Source organism: Oscarella lobularis, chromosome 6, assembly GCF_947507565.1.
Source record: "Oscarella lobularis chromosome 6, ooOscLobu1.1, whole genome shotgun sequence".
In the NCBI taxonomy this organism is placed as follows: Eukaryota; Metazoa; Porifera; class Homoscleromorpha; order Homosclerophorida; family Oscarellidae; genus Oscarella; species Oscarella lobularis.
This window is the reverse complement of record NC_089180.1, coordinates 2,010,486-2,026,354: the sequence shown is the minus strand read 5'-3', so window position 1 is coordinate 2,026,354 and position 15,869 is coordinate 2,010,486. Positions and strand designations below refer to the sequence as shown.

The following is a 15,869-nucleotide window of genomic DNA, read 5'->3' as shown; positions in this document are numbered from 1 at the left end:
TTTCAAACGCGCATGCTCGGTTGCTAGGTTTCGTACGACCCATAGAAAGTTCTCTAAACGCGCTGGTTTGGTAATCTAGCGATATAGTTTCTCTATTCTTTGAGAGAAAAACGCAAAGAAAATCAATTACGCACTAGGTCGCGGGCGGATTTAGCGTGGGTCCCGCTTTAGCGAAAGTTCTATCGCAACGGCAAATTCGCGAAACTTGTGCCCATCAATTACACTCTAATTTGTTGTCAATTTGATGACACTCACGTTTTAGATTTTAGAAACATAACGAACTGTCTAAATCGAAACGGGCCCCCTTTCTTTTGGTTTGATTTTCGGCTACAAACAAGTAAAATATCGCAATTTCGAGACCAGGAACATTCGAAGGGCTGCCTAAAATGCAGCTACACCAAAAATCAAAGCGTTTCGAAACTCGCTAGAAGAAGATCGCTTGCCAAAAACTTTCCAACCCGTTTTTCTCAAAACGCGTACCCCCGAAAAAAAAACGCGTGGAGCTTATATTAAAGCTACTACATCGAAGTGTCTATTTGAGGGAAGTTCGAGCTTAGCCCGTTCGAACTCACGCCTATTTACTTCAAAGGGGCGTTAGCGAACGCGATTTGAAACATGGATATGTGCAATTGGCTAATACTCGATTGTTGTTAGAGCATGCGCGTTTGAAAGTCCGTCCTGCCCCTCTACTCAGCTAAATAGATCACGTGACCCGGAGTTTCATATCCCTCTCCTTCTCTATCTCTGCCCGTACACGCGTACATACCCACCCACATACTGTACATGAGTGGATACGTTTTGATTGTGACGTCAGAGCGTGACAATCAAAACTGCCGTTTCGGTTTCTCAGCGCATTTATAAATCGGAAAATAGCACAGATCAATTGGAAACGGGGGTTTCTAAGCATTTTTCCGTTTATGAAAGAAAAAACGCTTTATTCGCGCCGTAAATCGCCTTTTTTGGGTCACCGTTTTGGGCCCTATGTCACGCATGCGCTGTACGAAAAAACGGGTTTTTAAGTTACGTCACAATACCGAGCGTTACGAACAGACATACATACAGACGGCCTAAGAACAGGAAGGACTGCCTAAGGGAAAGACGTCTGCCAAACAAAAGATTGATAAATTCTCTACCGATTTGACCCCGACCGCAAAAAAATTTAGACCGACCGGTTTCGAGAAACTAGGGAACAACGTTTGAAATCGCCCCAAATCGCAACTTTGCGAATGAAATCGACTGTGCACGCTTCTGTGTACGTGTCAAACGCGCTAGATTCGTTTATAGGGCCTAGTTTCACATTTCGCGCCTCAGCTGGACGAATTTGCTACTTGATCTCACAATGATTCGCTACGTCATTCTCTGTCCCGCGCAGTGTGTGTCTGTCTTTCGATGGATCGCTCTATCACAGAGTGCGCATTGGGCCAGAAAAGACCTTACTCCGCTGGCGTAACGGGGAGGAATCCAGCATAGTCTTAGAAAAACGCGCCGAAAGCCTATAAATCCTCCTAGCAACCTACACATGCGCAGTGGTTTGTCCCTCCTGTTCCTAAGATCACGTTTGAGAGAGCCTCCCTCCGTCGTTATACGGGCTCCACCCGTACAACTGTGGTGGTCGGCTCCATTATTTAACAAAATACTTAGATTATTGTAATATCTTTATTCTTACGTAACTCAAAATATATCATCTCGTGTAAGAAAACGCCGAAAAAAGCCTATTTTCTCTTAAGTAACGCGCGTTAGATAAGACCCGCTCTCGGAAGACCGGACGTTCCACGCGTTCCTTCACGACAACAGGCTGTACTTATTGTAAAATAGAGAGAACATACTCCAACGTGTTTTTTTAGCGAATTTTATGTTTTTAATATTCCGACACTCTAGTACCCTTGCTACCTTAATTAGGCAGTTATACCCAAGATTTTAATTATTCATTCCTTCGGCTATTTTTGCCGGGGATTTTAATTAGAATGTGACTGTAGATCTTTGGGAGAACATGCTACGTTCCCCCCGCCCACAAGCTCCGCAAGCTACTGTGCGCAGGCGCAGCGCCGAAAATCAACAACAAAATTGTTTCTTCTCGTTCTTTGCTTGATTTTCTTGACGATCTTGTGCTACAGAAGCTACAGCGCGCCAAAATGCACCGGTGTGACGAACCGATCAAGGAAAAAGTCGAAAACGACGCGACAACACGCGGAAAACATCTGGCGACTCGTACGCGCCGAGACGAAGTCGCACGACCTAGCAAACTATGGCGCGCGCGATCAGTGCCAAAAATCCCGTGCAAGCGCATAACGCTTTTAGATTTAGCCGCTTGTGAATTATATTAAGCCGCTCTTGGATTAAGCCGCTTTTAGATTAAGCCGCTCTTGGATTAAGCCGCTTTTGGATTAAGCCGCTCTTGGATTAAGCCGCTCTTGGATTAAGCTGCTTGTGGATTAGGCTGCTTTTGGATTAAGCCGCTCTTGGATTAAGCTGCTTGTGGATTAGGCTGCTTTTGGATTAAGCCGCTCTTGGATTAAGCCGCTTTTGGATTAAGCCGCTCTTGGATTAAGCCGCTCTTGGATTAAGCCGCTCTTGGATTAAGCCGCTTTTAGATTATATGCCGGTTTAAGATGAAGCCGCTCTTGGATTAAGCCGCTCTTGGATTAATCCAAAAGCAGCCTAATCCACAAGCGGCTTAATCCAAGAGCGGCTTAATCCAAGAGCGGCTTCATCTTAAATCTAAAAGCGGCTTAATCCAAGAGCGGCTTAATCCAAGAGCGGCTTAATCCAAAAGCGGCTTAATCCAAGAGCGGCTTAATCCAAGAGCGGCTTAATCCAAAAGCGGCTTAATCCAAGAGCGGCTTAATCCAAAAGCAGCCTAATCCACAAGCAGCTTAATCCAAGAGCGGCTTAATCCAAAAGCAGCCTATAATCCACAAGCAGCTTAATCCAAGAGCGGCTTAATCCAAGAGCGGCTTAATCCAAAAGCGGCTTAATCCAAGAGCGGCTTAATCTAAAAGCGGCTTAATCCAAGAGCGGCTTAATCCAAGAGCGCGGCTTAATCCAAGAGCGGCTTAATCCAAGAGCGGCTTAATCCAAAAGCGGCTTAATCCAAGAGCGGCTTAATCCAAAAGCAGCCTAATCCACAAGCAGCTTAATCCAAGAGCGGCTTAATCCAAAAGCAGCCTATAATCCACAAGCAGCTTAATCCAAGAGCGGCTTAATCCAAGAGCGGCTTAATCCAAAAGCGGCTTAATCCAAGAGCGGCTTAATCTAAAAGCGGCTTAATCCAAGAGCGGCTTAATCTAAAAGCGGCTTAATCCAAGAGCGGCTTAAGCCGCTCTTGGATTAAGCTGCTTGTGGATTAGGCTGCTTTTGGATTAAGCCGAAACGGACGAAAGAAGGTTTAACACGGTTCTGCGCACATCCGCCATTTCACAAGCAAAGTGCCCGTATGATTGTATGATCGGCATTGCATTGCATAGCTCAGTGGAAAATGCACTTAATATTAATTTGAACTGCTTTCATTTAAAATAAACGGATGATGACCAAAATGAACGGTCGAATATCATTATTTTACCAAGAACAACTTGCGGTCAACATGGAAAGTTTTAGATTGCTCATTACGTGTCGTCGATCTCTCGACGTACTTCAAGCCTGACCAAAGAAGGAATGGCTGAGGAAGCCAAGTGTAAGATTTTTGAAGAATGTCTCTTTGTCGTTGCTATGAGCTGTGGGCAGCGTGAGAACGAGATTGCACGTGTGAGCTGAAGGCACCACGGATTTGTCGGTAAACTTGACTGTCCAGCTCTTCATTCCTGTCGGAGGAACAGACCTGGAACCAGTGACAAAAATGAAGACGTCTGTTGGGCTAGCGCCTATTGTGTTATCTAGGGAAAGAGGAATACTTTGGGTAAATAACAAATAACACTTGGCCTTCTTCAAGCCAACCTTCAAGACATCCGCAGAGCTTACTTGGCCAATCAGAGTGAAATCTTTGTTTCCATGTCCCATTGTCCTCAGAAGTTCGTATCCGGTATTTTTCAAGACGGGGAAGGCGTCTACTATGATATCGTGCACCTCCGCCGCATCAGCCGTGACGGGAATGCTTAGCTCTTTCTCCCCCAACCCTGCGCGCTGAAGTTTCACGGACATGTCTGCTAACGGGATTTCAGACGCTCGCGGACTCGCCAGGCACACAAAAATGACACGCCACTCTCTTGTCGCGAAAGACGACAGTTTTCGTCTTTTGCCGAGACGACCAGAGCGTGACGACCCGTGAGCGGCACGTGGCTTGTAATTGAAAAGTTGAGCGTGCTCTGAGGCTACAGTTCTATAAAGAAGAACGAATTAGAAAAAGAGACCAAAATTCAGCGTTGAAATGCACTTTGGCTTATCGTTTGCTGACGCAGTGGATGTACCGTGACGCAAGCGACTGTTCGACGACGCCCCTGCAGTAAAATGATCTGAATGGCGAGTAGAGGGCGTAGACGAAGAACGTTTTCCCTCTTGGACATTCAACGACAAATTAGGCGCTGCGGAAGCTCCCACAGCTGCGAAAAGAGATGTATCAGCAATGAAATGTAATGTACTGAATCACAATTGACCTGTAACACTCTTCGCTCCAGCAACAGCATCTGATAAACACGAAACGGCCTTCAAAATCCTTTCTTTGTCCTCTTCGTCCATGGCTAACCGCGTACGCGCATGCGCGTGAATGCCACGTGCACCAAAATACAAAAGAATCCCAAAGCGGCTTAATCCAAGAGCGGCTTAATTCAAGGGCGGCTTAATCCAAGAGCGGCTTAATCCAAAAGCGGCTTAATCCAAGAGCAGCTTAATCCAAGAGCGGCTTAATCCAAGAGCGGCTTAATCCAAAAGCGGCTTAATCCAAAAGCGGCTTAATCCAAGAGCGGCTTAATCCAAGAGCAGCTTAATCCAAGAGCGGCTTAATCCAAGAGCGGCTTAATCCAAAAGCGGCTTAATCCAAAAGCGGCTTAATCCAAGAGCGGCTTAATCCAAAAGCGGCTTAATCCAAGAGCGGCTTAATTAATCCAAAAGCGGCTTAATCCAAAAGCGGCTTAATCCAAGAGCGGCTTAATCCAAAAGCGGCTTAATCCAAAAGCGGCTTAATCCAAGAGCAGCTTAATCCAAGAGCGGCTTAATCCAAGAGCGGCTTAATCCAAAAGCGGCTTAATCCAAAAGCGGCTTAATCCAAGAGCGGCTTAATCTAAAAGCGGCTTAATCCAAGAGCGGCTTAATCCAAGAGCGGCTTAATCCAAGTAATCCAAGAGCGGCTTAATCCAAGAGCGGCTTAATCCAAAAGCGGCTTAATCCAAGAGCGGCTTAATCCAAAAGCAGCCTAATCCACAAGCGGCTTAATCCAAGAGCGGCTTAATCCAAGAGCGGCTTAATCCAAGAGCGGCTTAATCCAAGAGCGGCTTAATCCAAAAGCGGCTTAATCCAAAAGCGGCTTAATCCAAGAGCGGCTTAATCCAAAAGCGGCTTAATCCAAGAGCGGCTGGATCCAAAAGCGGCTTAATATAATCCACAAGCGGCTAAATCAAAAAGCGTTATGCGCTTGCACAGGATTTTTGGCACTGATCGCGCGCCATAGAAAGATGCCACGACGGATTCGCACACTTCCTGCCCGCTCCTCTTCGGAAGAACCCAAATACTAAGGGGAAAAAACGCTATTCGCATGGGTCGTTAGGCTGCTAATGGGGGGGCGTTTACAACGAGCTGTAAGTCTCTCCTGTTGTACCCGAGTACTATTGTAAAAGTGTGTTGTTCTGCGTGACTGCGTCGAAGTTGCAGCGAATGTGTCGATTTACCTTTACAGCGAAGTTCATTGGTTCAGCGGTCGACAAGACACTTGACGCGTCGCTGTCCCTGTTGTGAGGACCCGATCGGTCCGGGCTGCTTGTCGAACGGTTCAACCGACGTACATAACGACGAACGACGATCCGAGGAACTACAGTCTGCCGTTCCGCTCTAAAAGGATTAATCATACGGGGACACCGTGGCCGTTGATCCGGGCCGTGACATCACTTCAGATCTTCTGAGAAGACACTTTCTACAGCTTCGGCTCAGTCGAAAGCGGCGAAAAAGTAAGCGATTTGCTTTAAAAAGAGAGGTGTCGTGCTATTTTTAGTCGTTAGGCTCCTGCAGTTCGATTGCTTCGTTGCACTTGCTTCAGGACTTCGAGCAGCAGCGGCTCAAGCTGCAGACGCAGCGCGTACAAACCCAACAGAAGACAAGACATTCTCGAAGTGGATAAACTCCGTGCCGGTACGAAGCGCATACGATTTTCGCGAATTTGCGTATGCTGCATGCTAGAAAAGATACACTGTGATTTCTTTATTTTGTACTTTCCTTGTCGTTTTTCCTACGAAACCCGTTCGCTTTAGGGGCGTTTGCGCGCATGTTTTGTTTTGGCTGTGACGTATGCTCCGAGGCGCGCTTTTGTGAGCGGGCACTCCAGTGCTTAGATCGTTAGTTAGATACGCCATAAGCAATGTTATATTGCCTGATACGGAGAACGCTCTTCCGCCAATAGAAATCCATGGCTGTACGGGATCTTTTTGCTGATTTGCAAGACGGTCGCGTTCTCATGAAACTCCTGGAAAGTATTTCCGGGGAAAAGCTTGGTGCAATGGGTAGGAAACGAAAAATAATTTGGGCGCGAAATAATACGTTGGTTTCAGCTAAAGGAAACTTGAGAATTCACGAACTTGAAAACGTGCAAAAGGCCTTGGACTTCTTATCTAGTAAAAAGGTGCAAGGATTTTTGGAAAATGAAAAGTGGGCGTGGTTAACTTAATGTCTCATACTGTAGGTCAAATTAGAGAGCATCAGGGCGCATAATATTGTTGACGGCAATCAGAGACTGATTCTCGGCTTGCTATGGACAATAATTTTGCGATTTCAAATTCAGGATATTTCTATAGAGGTACGTTCAGTTTTGAGTAAGGAACGCTAAGATCATCTTACATACACTAGGATGAGTCAAGGGAGATAAAATCAGCAAAAGACGCACTCTTGCTTTGGTGTCAGAGAAAGACTAAAGGGTGAAATCAGAGAATTTTTAATTAGACTAGAGAATGATGGCCCGGTGTTCACCGTGTTGCCATCATGCAGAGCCTCCCACCGCTTACCGTACGCGAGTGCATAACATAGTGTGACGTCAAAAAATATTGCATCACACTATGTTATGACAACATAAGTTATGTTGTCACATATTCACGTGGTCATTACAGCCGTTAGCTACTACAGCTCAGTTCTACCTACATACTGTAAATACTTGCATGATTGCAATGTTTTCCTAATTAGGCGCTTTCCTGACGTACTGTATTTGATAATGTGCTCTGTGTGTATTGAGGAGGACATGTGTACGGGTCATATTTCCTGTTACCCGTACGTACATACCCACCCACATACTGTACATGAGTGGATACTTTTGATTGTGACGTCAGAGCGTGACAATCAAAACTGTCGTTTCGGTTTCTCAGCGCATTTATAACACGGAAAATAGCACAGATCAATTGGAAACATGGGTTTCTAAGCATTTTTTCCGTTTATGAAAGAAAAAACCCTTTTTTTGTGCCGTAAATCGCCTTTTTTGGGGCACCGTTTTGGGCCCTATGTCGCGCATGCGCTGTACAAAAAAACGGGTTTTTATGTTACGTCACAATACCGAGCGTGACGAACAGACATACATACAGACAGACAGACAGAAAGACACTTCCGGCCCTAAGATCACGTTTGAGAGAGCCTCCCTCCGCCGTTATACGGGCTCCACCCGTACAACTCTCGCTTTCGTAGAGAAACGGCAGCATGAAACGCCGCTTTCGTCTCTAAAAGAAACGGAAGCATCAGAGTTATTTTTCGTCTCTAAGACGCAGCATGAGATGCCGCTTTCGTCTATTAGCATGAGATGTCGCTTTCGTCTATATGAGAAACGGCGGCATAAGATGCCGCTTTCGTCTAAAAGAAGCCGCTTTCGACAATAAAAGAAACGGCAGCATGAGATGCCGCTTTCGACTATATGAGAGTCGGCAGCATAAGATGCGACTTTCGTCTATAAGAGAAACGTCACAATGAGATCGACTATAAGAGAAACGGCAGCATGACATGACGCATTCGTCTCTAAGAGGAACGTCAGCATGAGATGTCGCTTTCGTCTCATAGAGAAACGGCGGCATAAGATGCCGCTGTCGTCTCTAAAAGAAACGGAAGCATCTGAGTCCGTTTTCGTCTCTAAGAGAATCGGCAGCATGAGATGATGCTTTCATTCTATAAGAGAAACGGCAGCATGAGATGCCGCTTCCGCATATAAGAAAAACGGCGGCAGCATCAGCATGAGAAGCCGCTTTCGTCTCTCAAAGAGAAACGGAAGTGTCAGACTCCGTTTTGGACTATAAGAGAAACGGGAGCTCGACATTCCGCATTCGTCTCTGAGAGGAACGTCAGCATGAGATGTCGTATAAGAAAAACGGGAGTATAAACGTCAGCTTGAGATGCCTCTTCCGCCTATAAGAAAAACGGCAGAATGAGATGTAACTTTTGTCTCCTAAAGAAACAAAAGAAGCATAAGATGCCCCTTTTGACTATAATGGCATGCCCCATTTGTCCGCTTTCATATATATGAGAAATGTTAGCTTGAGATGTCGCTTTCTTCAATAAGAACGTAGGCGTGAGATGTCGCTTTTGTCTATAAGAACGTCTGCATGAGAAGTCATAAGATAAGAGAAACGGCAGCATGACATGACGCATTCGCCTCTAAGAGGAACGTCAGCATGAGATGTCGCTTTCGTTTCTAAGAGAAACGGCAGCATTAGATGCAGCTTTTGTCTCATAGAGAAACGGCGGCATAAGACGCTTTCGTCTCTAAAAGAAACGGAAGCATCTGAGTCCTTTTTCGTCTCTAAGAGAATCGGTTCTATAAGAGAAACGGCAGCATGAGATGCCGCTTCCGCATATAAGAAAAACGGCAGCATGAGAAGCCGCTTTCGTCTCATAAGATGCCGCTTTCGTCTCAAAGAGAAACGGAAGTATCAGATGCCGTTTTCGACTATAGGAAAAACCCCATTCGTCTGAGCAACCCCTTCGCCCACACTCGAGTTAGATTGAGATGACCGCCATTAGACTGTAGCAAAGTATTATCGCAATTCTGAACGACGCCTTTGGCGCAAGCAAGGGTAATGGAAGAGTTCAATACCGCTCCACTTGCTCGGAGTAATAAAGGTGTTGAACTCACTTTGTTTAAAATTAGGTGGCTTTTAGAAAATCCGCATGCGTGTTTAAAACTCCGTCCTGCCGCTCCGAAGGGCTCACCCAAAATTCTATACGCTAATCAGCAATAGATATTATGCATTTATTATAACGTCACGTGACAACACTAATCAAGAAAAGAAAGTGTATAGGAACGAATGTCTGGTCTAGTGAGTAGTAGTCGCTATCATTCATTCGATTTCAACGAAGAAAACGCAGTTTGAGTCTGTGACTGGGAACAAAGCAGCGACCGCAAAACCCCCCGCAGAAGCCCCTCACAACCACATAGTCCCTAAACAAAAAGCAGACCATGTTTATGGAAGAGACACAGACCTCACATCATTTATTGCCAAAGAAAACCTAATCCGATATGGTCTCACCGCTCTATAATCGATTCGCATGTGGTTGTACTCAAAATGACCTGTCTGTTTCCATTGATCGACTGACGCCAGCTCGAACCCAGTTCCGGTCAAATCGATGTGAAATGTGCCCTAGTGTAAATAAAGCAGAGGAAAACTGAAACGAGCCTTTTTTCGCTAAGAGTGATGCCACGTGCCTGTGGGCAAGGCTTTTGACTGAAACAGTCGACGGCGGACGCAAACTCGGGCCGCGATCAATTAGACGTTGCGAACGTCAGGTCATCAGCTGCCCATGCAAAAAAGCACGACCACAGAAAACACAAGTAAGCTTGTTTGCACATACAATGAGTGTTGTGACTTACTTTGAATTTCTAAGACATCGATGAGCAGACGAACTTTGAAAAAGAACGACGCGCCGCGTTCCGAGTACAGCTGGTTCTTGTTCGTCCGTGACGTCATGCGGGCAGAAGTGATGTTTTTCTAGACTAGAGACGCCGGATTAGACATCAGTCGAGTTCTAGCGGTTCTGCGCCACTAAGTGCGCCCACTTACTAGTAGGGAAACACGCGCGCATAATCATAATTTTGTTTTTTCCCACTGGGAAGCGTGAGGTATTCGAACGGAAACTTTCCCGCCATTCCGTGGCAGTACACCTGACAGAAAAGTCCCATCTTTTCTCCTTGCAAGCCGACAAAAAAATTACCCGAAACAGACGACTGTTCTTATCGAGAGTGTACTCCATGTCTTGAGCGTATTTTCTCGATTTCCATTCGGCGCATGAAGACGCTGGGAGAAAAAACAGAGGGCGGGGGACTGACATAACTGTGGTGACTGACTCTCCGCGTAGACTCATCATTTCCTTCCGGGGTACATTCGTGGCCTTAATTGGCATTGATTGGATGGAGGCGGTTTCGGTTGATCGCACGTTAAATCGGATTCGGAGACGCTGCTCTCGTCCACTTCCACGCACTCAACGCTTCTAATTCGGTCACCGAATCCGCACAGAGACGAGCACTGTACAGGAACAAAAAACGCGGCATGTGTGCCCATTCTTTTCCGCGTTGGTTTAGTAAATTACCTCGCCGAAGCGTCCTGTCCTCCATATTTTCATGCACCGTGCACGGTCCTGTTGGGACGCAGTCAGTTTGTTCAAGTTGGTGAAGATGCTTCTGATTGTTGTCGATGTCTCCGCGGTGTTCCACATGCAGGGATCGAAGCTAGGCCCACTGCTATACAACTTCTATACGAGTGACTTACCATCTTCAAATTTGACTTCCTCCATTATACTCTACGCTGATGATGTATGCATGTCTCATGACGAGTCATACTTCTTATTCAGTGGTGTTGTCAAGTCTTTACAGCATGACGTCTCTCTTCTTTCTTCATGGTACGATCGTAACTCTAATATCGCAGCTTCTGTAAACTATCAATTGGGAAGAGACGCCGTGATTGATTGTAACCAAGTTGAAGGTATTCATCATGGCCGCCTACCTCAAGGCTTCCGGTTCGTTTATATTAGGCTATAGGGCATCTGTGCCGCTGGACATGCAGCACAGATAAGCCAGGCATTCCTTAGTTAATTTCTTTATAAATATCGGTTAGTCAAAACGGTCATTGTGACCGATGATGCATGTGGCTTTTATAGATAACTAGTCCACTTACCCGGTCTTCGACCGGGTAGCAAGATCGCGTAGGAGTTTTTGGCATTTATTTAGAGTAGGCTTTTGTCGTTTGAAAGAGTACCTTGAGGTGACGTTTGCGCTTCTGTGTTAGCATTACCCAGGCAACACCAAGGCGGAGGTCCAGACGCTTCGTTTCCCAAAATGGCGGTAGTTTTGAGTAGTCAAAACACACAAATGCGAAGAGAGACAGACAGAAACTACACGGAAAAACATAAATGGGGAGACAGATAAGCATAAAGTACATTTACGAACACGTAGATAAGGAGACTCATACAGGACGTGTAAAGAGGCATGCATGCAGAAAGTACTGTGTATGTTTGTCTGTGCAGCTTTTGCCTGTCTGTGTTCGAATTTGTGTGTTTGTCGTAGTTTCTGCTTCTGTCTACACTGCCTATATGTTTCTGTGTCTTTATCTGCGTGTTCGTATATTTACTATTTGCTTGTTATTCTCCGAATTCCTGCTTTTATGTTTAGTTTCTGCCTGTCCATCTCTGTGTTTGGCTGTGTAGTTTCTGCCTGTCTGTGTCTGCATCTGTGTGTTTGTCTGTGTACTTTCTGCCTGTCAGTGTTCGCTTCTGTGTGTTTGTCTGTTTACTTTCTGCCTGTCTGTGTTAGCTTCTGTGCTGTCTCAGTACTTTCTGCCTCTGTCTACACTTCCTTTAGTTTCTGCTTCTGTTTACACTGCTCATTGTGTCTGTGTCTTTATCTGCGTGTTCGTATATGTACTATTTGCCTATTTGTCTCCGAATTCCTGCTTTTATGTTTAGTTTCTGCCTATCTGTGTCTGTGTTTGCTTGTGTATAGTTTCTGCGTGTCCATCTCTGTGTTTGTCTGTGTAGTTTCTGCCTGTCTGTGTCTGCATCTGTGTGTTTGTCTGTGTACTTTCTGCCTCTCTGTGTTCGATTCTGTGTGTTTGTCTGTTTGCTTTCTACCTGTCTGTGTTAGCTTCTGTGTTGTCTCAGTACTTTCCTCCTCAGTCTACACTTCTTTTATGAGTCACTCCGTCTCCTTATCTACGTGTTCGTACATGTACTTTCTGCTTATCTGTCTCCCCATTTATTTTTTTCTGTGTAGTCTCTGCTTCTGTCTACACTGCCTATATGTGTCTGTCTCCTTAGTTGCCCATCTGTCTCCGCATTCCTGTTTTTATGTTTAGTTTCTGCCTATCTATATCTGTGTTTGTTTGTGTCTGCCTGTTGTCTATCTCCCCATTCGCGTGTTGCTACACTTCCTGTATGAGTCTGTTTCCTTAGTGTACGTGCTCGTACAGTACTTTCTGCTTATCTGTCTCCCCATTTGTGTAATTTCTACCTGTTTCTCTTCGCATTTGTTTGTTTTGACTACTCAAAAGTACCGCCATTTTGGGCAAGGAAGCGTCTGGACCTCCACGTTGGTGTTGCCTGGGTAATGCTAACACCGACACCTCAAGATACTCTTTCAAACGACAAAAGTTATAAACGCGACAGCCATCTTAATTAATTAATTGATTGGGCGCGGCCCTCGCGCGTTTGTCACCGTAGGCTTCGTCGTCGCTGTCTCGACGCATTCGCGACAACGCGGACAGCTCTTTCCGATCGCGGCCGACGGTCCCATTCGAGGGGCAGCTTCGAAACGCGAGATTACACGCGTCCGAATGCTTGTAACTGTGCTAAAAAGCAGCGTATTCGAAGTCGATCGCGGATGCAAGCATTCGGACGCGTATAATCTCGCGCTTCGCGCGTTTCGAAGCTTTCCCTCGAACGAAACGCCGGCGGCCGAAAACCCGATCACGCGAAGCGGTCACGACGGGAGAGAGCTTTGCGCGTCGTCGCGAACGCGTCGAGAGAGCGACGACGAAACGTATGGTGACAAACGCTCGAGAGCCGCGCCCACTCAAGATGGCTGTCGCGCTTATAAGTATAGATTATTAATCATCATTATTATTATTTTTTCAAGGCTAAGGTTCAGAAGACTGGTCGGACGCCGCGTTCAGCTAAATCTCCTTCCGCGGGTCCCGACGCTCTTTCTGAACTCGACATGTTCGACTTCAACGAAGAGGCATTGGATCTGATGGTGGGATCAGTTCAAGGTTTAGCCGATCTCACACCAGATGACCTCGTGAGTCTATACGGCGGTACGACGACGGACCCCAACGGCACTCACCGCGTCGCGAGAACGGAATAAAGACTGGGCATCACCACAATCGGTTGGATAATTTTTGGCGTTGTCCGTGTTTGGAACGGCTAGTGTAAGAGTTTCGCTAAGAAATTAATTACTCAATTACTTTTATTCTTTTCAACGAATATTGCCCGAAAAAAAATTTTTGCATTCGCTTTCGAGACTTTGAGCAAATCGACAATTCGCAAGCAGTGAAAATAATTGATATCTACGCTCAAATAATTTAATGTCACCATCGCCATGGCAACCGTACAGGATCCCCGTAAGAGAAGAGTCATTTCTTACTGTACTGCTCCGCCTCTTTTTTAGGCCCGCCCTACTGTACTGTAGGAACAAAGCGCCCGTACATGTATACGTTTGAGGTTTTTGGTATTACGGGCGATCGAATGAAAGAGGCAATGGCTAAGAATATGGCTATGATGGGAATAGCCAATAGTGGAGAAGATCGCGATAAGGATCCCGTTTTCAAAAGGAGAGAACTTCAAAAGATACGGAAATGGGATGTGGGTGACGTCATGAAAATGGCAGCGTAGCACAGACTCGTTTAATCGTTCATGGACCTTTTCATATTGATTTGCACATTTTCCAGAGGCACAAAATAGTACATAGTCGAGGCACGTGTCTTCTAGCTGCTGTCCCGTATTAGTGTTCGCGGACACTAAGAAAACGTTCGATATGTCGCGGCCGCGAAAACGGTCCCACCAGTCGCTCGATTCGTCGGATCATCGAGATGAATCCGTAGCCATGTCGTACGAAGAGCTTAGTGGCGATCATTCGCAGCACAGTGAAGCGACGAGGGTAAAACGAATGAAATGGAGCTTTGAGATGTCTTACGAAGCGATTATAAAGCGATCGGAATCAGAAAACGGCATAATCGAGCGATTGGAACTAAAAAACTTTATGTGCCATCGTTTTTTGGAACTCGAACTCAATCCTCAAGTAAATTTCATCATTGGAAAGAACGGAAGTAAGTGAGGCCCCTTTTGGGGAACGAGCGAGCCTATCAATTCATTGTGTATTTATAAAAGGTGGAAAAAGTGCTGTTATGCAAACGACGGGAGAATGCTTTACGTTCGATCCGGCGAACGCCGGATCGCGTCTTCTTCCTTCGAGCGTCGTTTTACTTCTTCTCGCTTCTTTTCTCGGGCTCTTCGATCGACGTTACTTCGGGATTCTAATCGTTCTTCTTTCCCTACTCGTCGTGAGAGGGCGTGGTCAGGCATAAACATCGACGTCAAAACGTGGACTCAAGTGATCGGAAGTCAATTGACTGGACTCAAAGTGGCGGACACTCAGAGAGCGTTTCATATGAATTCGTTCTTGTCGGAGAACGTTTCCGGGCTGGAAATGGTCGAACGAATTGCTAGTGGATTGGAAGCGTTTTTCGATCAAAAACAGAAGGCGGTTCAAGATCTCGCCGCGATGAAGCGGAATTATTGTATCAAGACTTTGAGAAAAGCGACTACTACGTCAGCCCTGACGATTCTTCTCGAACGGTCGCTCCCAATACGGATGGGTATTCGAACGGATTACAGTGACGCCCATTTTCCTAATTCTTTATTGCAAGCATCCTATTCGGAGTAAGAATAGAAACAAAACTTTAGGAATTTCAGTCTTATATGTGCGCGTGTTCTAGCGTTTTCAAACAGAAGGTTTCGTTCGATCCGAGTGTGATCAAACTCCCGGATGCTGTATCGAGAAGCGACGCTGGCGTCGCCGCCGCCGAAATCCGATGGACGAACGGTCTCGACGATCTCTTCAAGAAGAATTACCAAAACGACTCGTCGCTAAGGTACAAAAAATAATCCTATATTTTATATATTTATTAAATTTTAATTAATTAATTAATTAATTAATTAATAGGTGGCAATACTTTGCGACGACGCGTGGCATGATTCGCGTCTATCCTTCCTACGAATGGGGACGCAATTTCGCCGGTTTCCATCGCGACTACACTGTACGTTCTCTAATATAGGGAACCGTCTACAGATTTAAGATTAGGGACTACGTTCTCTAATATAGGGAACCGTCTAAAAATTAAATATTAGGGACTACGTTCTCTTGTATAGGGAACCCTCTAAAAATCAAAGATTAGGGACTACGTTCTCTATGATTCCCCGAACACCAGGGCGCGCGCGGGCGAAGCCCGCGCGCGCCCTGGTGGGAGGGTCTCTCAAACGTGATCGCCCAAAAACCAAAGTGTGTTTCTGTCTGTCTGTCGGTAACGCTCACGTCACAATCGCTCTTAGGCCAATCACACACACAGGTGCCTTTATGACATCACATTCATTGTGATGTCATACTCTCCCGTATTTTGAACAAAATGTACAGTACATAAAACGGTGACGTCACAGTAGATAGGGACCCCGGATTGTGTTCAAAAGTTTTCAGGAACGTGTACGTTTATAAAGGGAACGCA

General features: G+C 45.8%; 4 protein-coding genes across 4 annotated transcripts; 3 read left to right on the top strand and 1 right to left on the bottom strand.

Annotated features, from left to right (window-relative positions):
- Nucleotides 1-3,487: 3,487 nt before the first annotated feature.
- On the bottom strand, nt 3,488-4,680 carry LOC136187959 (uncharacterized). Its single transcript, XM_065975659.1, has 3 exons — nt 4,587-4,680; nt 4,367-4,532; nt 3,488-4,312 (listed from the first exon to the last, which is right to left on the bottom strand). The coding sequence occupies exons 1-3, from the start codon at nt 4,666-4,668 to the stop codon at nt 3,631-3,633; spliced, it is 930 nt and encodes a 309-aa protein (XP_065831731.1). The 5' UTR covers nt 4,669-4,680; the 3' UTR covers nt 3,488-3,630.
- Nucleotides 4,681-5,946: 1,266 nt separating this feature from the next.
- On the top strand, nt 5,947-7,187 carry LOC136188072 (alpha-actinin-1-like). The gene is made up of 6 exons (XM_065975792.1): nt 5,947-6,089; nt 6,141-6,270; nt 6,539-6,638; nt 6,687-6,757; nt 6,818-6,931; nt 6,982-7,187. Exons 3-6 carry the CDS (start codon nt 6,545-6,547, stop codon nt 7,051-7,053), a joined length of 351 nt encoding a protein of 116 aa, XP_065831864.1. The 5' UTR covers nt 5,947-6,089; nt 6,141-6,270; nt 6,539-6,544; the 3' UTR covers nt 7,054-7,187.
- Nucleotides 7,188-11,508: 4,321 nt separating this feature from the next.
- LOC136188511 (uncharacterized) lies at nt 11,509-13,456 on the top strand. The gene is made up of 5 exons (XM_065976247.1): nt 11,509-11,531; nt 11,957-12,395; nt 12,450-12,491; nt 12,564-12,593; nt 13,229-13,456. The coding sequence occupies exons 1-5, from the start codon at nt 11,509-11,511 to the stop codon at nt 13,454-13,456; spliced, it is 762 nt and encodes a 253-aa protein (XP_065832319.1).
- Nucleotides 13,457-14,242: 786 nt separating this feature from the next.
- LOC136188510 (voltage-dependent calcium channel subunit alpha-2/delta-4-like) lies at nt 14,243-15,484 on the top strand. Its single transcript, XM_065976246.1, has 6 exons — nt 14,243-14,248; nt 14,300-14,417; nt 14,479-15,030; nt 15,087-15,242; nt 15,314-15,407; nt 15,473-15,484. Exons 3-6 carry the CDS (start codon nt 14,513-14,515, stop codon nt 15,482-15,484), a joined length of 780 nt encoding a protein of 259 aa, XP_065832318.1. The 5' UTR covers nt 14,243-14,248; nt 14,300-14,417; nt 14,479-14,512.
- Nucleotides 15,485-15,869: the final 385 nt, after the last annotated feature.

Bases quoted from the DNA above. Each gene is read 5' to 3' on its own strand.
- LOC136187959 (XM_065975659.1), bottom strand. From the start codon at position 4,668: ATGGACGAAGAGGACAAAGAAAGGATTTTGAAGGCCGTTTCGTGTTTA. The intron at 4,533-4,586 runs GTCAATTGTGAT...CTCTTTTCGCAG, and splicing joins TGGAGCGAAGAGTGTTACAG to CTGTGGGAGCTTCCGCAGCG. The intron at 4,313-4,366 runs GTGCATTTCAAC...TCTTCTTTATAG, and splicing joins TCAGCAAACGATAAGCCAAA to AACTGTAGCCTCAGAGCACG.
- LOC136188072 (XM_065975792.1), top strand. From the start codon at position 6,545: ATGGCTGTACGGGATCTTTTTGCTGATTTGCAAGACGGTCGCGTTCTC. The intron at 6,639-6,686 runs GTAGGAAACGAA...CGTTGGTTTCAG, and splicing joins GGAAAAGCTTGGTGCAATGG to CTAAAGGAAACTTGAGAATT. The intron at 6,758-6,817 runs GTGCAAGGATTT...CTCATACTGTAG, and splicing joins ACTTCTTATCTAGTAAAAAG to GTCAAATTAGAGAGCATCAG.
- LOC136188511 (XM_065976247.1), top strand. From the start codon at position 11,509: ATGGGGAGACAGATAAGCATAAA. The intron at 12,396-12,449 runs GTGTCTGTCTCC...TTTTATGTTTAG, and splicing joins TCTGTCTACACTGCCTATAT to TTTCTGCCTATCTATATCTG. The intron at 12,492-12,563 runs GTCTATCTCCCC...GTGCTCGTACAG, and splicing joins TTTGTTTGTGTCTGCCTGTT to TACTTTCTGCTTATCTGTCT.
- LOC136188510 (XM_065976246.1), top strand. From the start codon at position 14,513: ATGCTTTACGTTCGATCCGGCGAACGCCGGATCGCGTCTTCTTCCTTC. The intron at 15,031-15,086 runs GTAAGAATAGAA...CGCGTGTTCTAG, and splicing joins TTGCAAGCATCCTATTCGGA to CGTTTTCAAACAGAAGGTTT. The intron at 15,243-15,313 runs GTACAAAAAATA...ATTAATTAATAG, and splicing joins CAAAACGACTCGTCGCTAAG to GTGGCAATACTTTGCGACGA.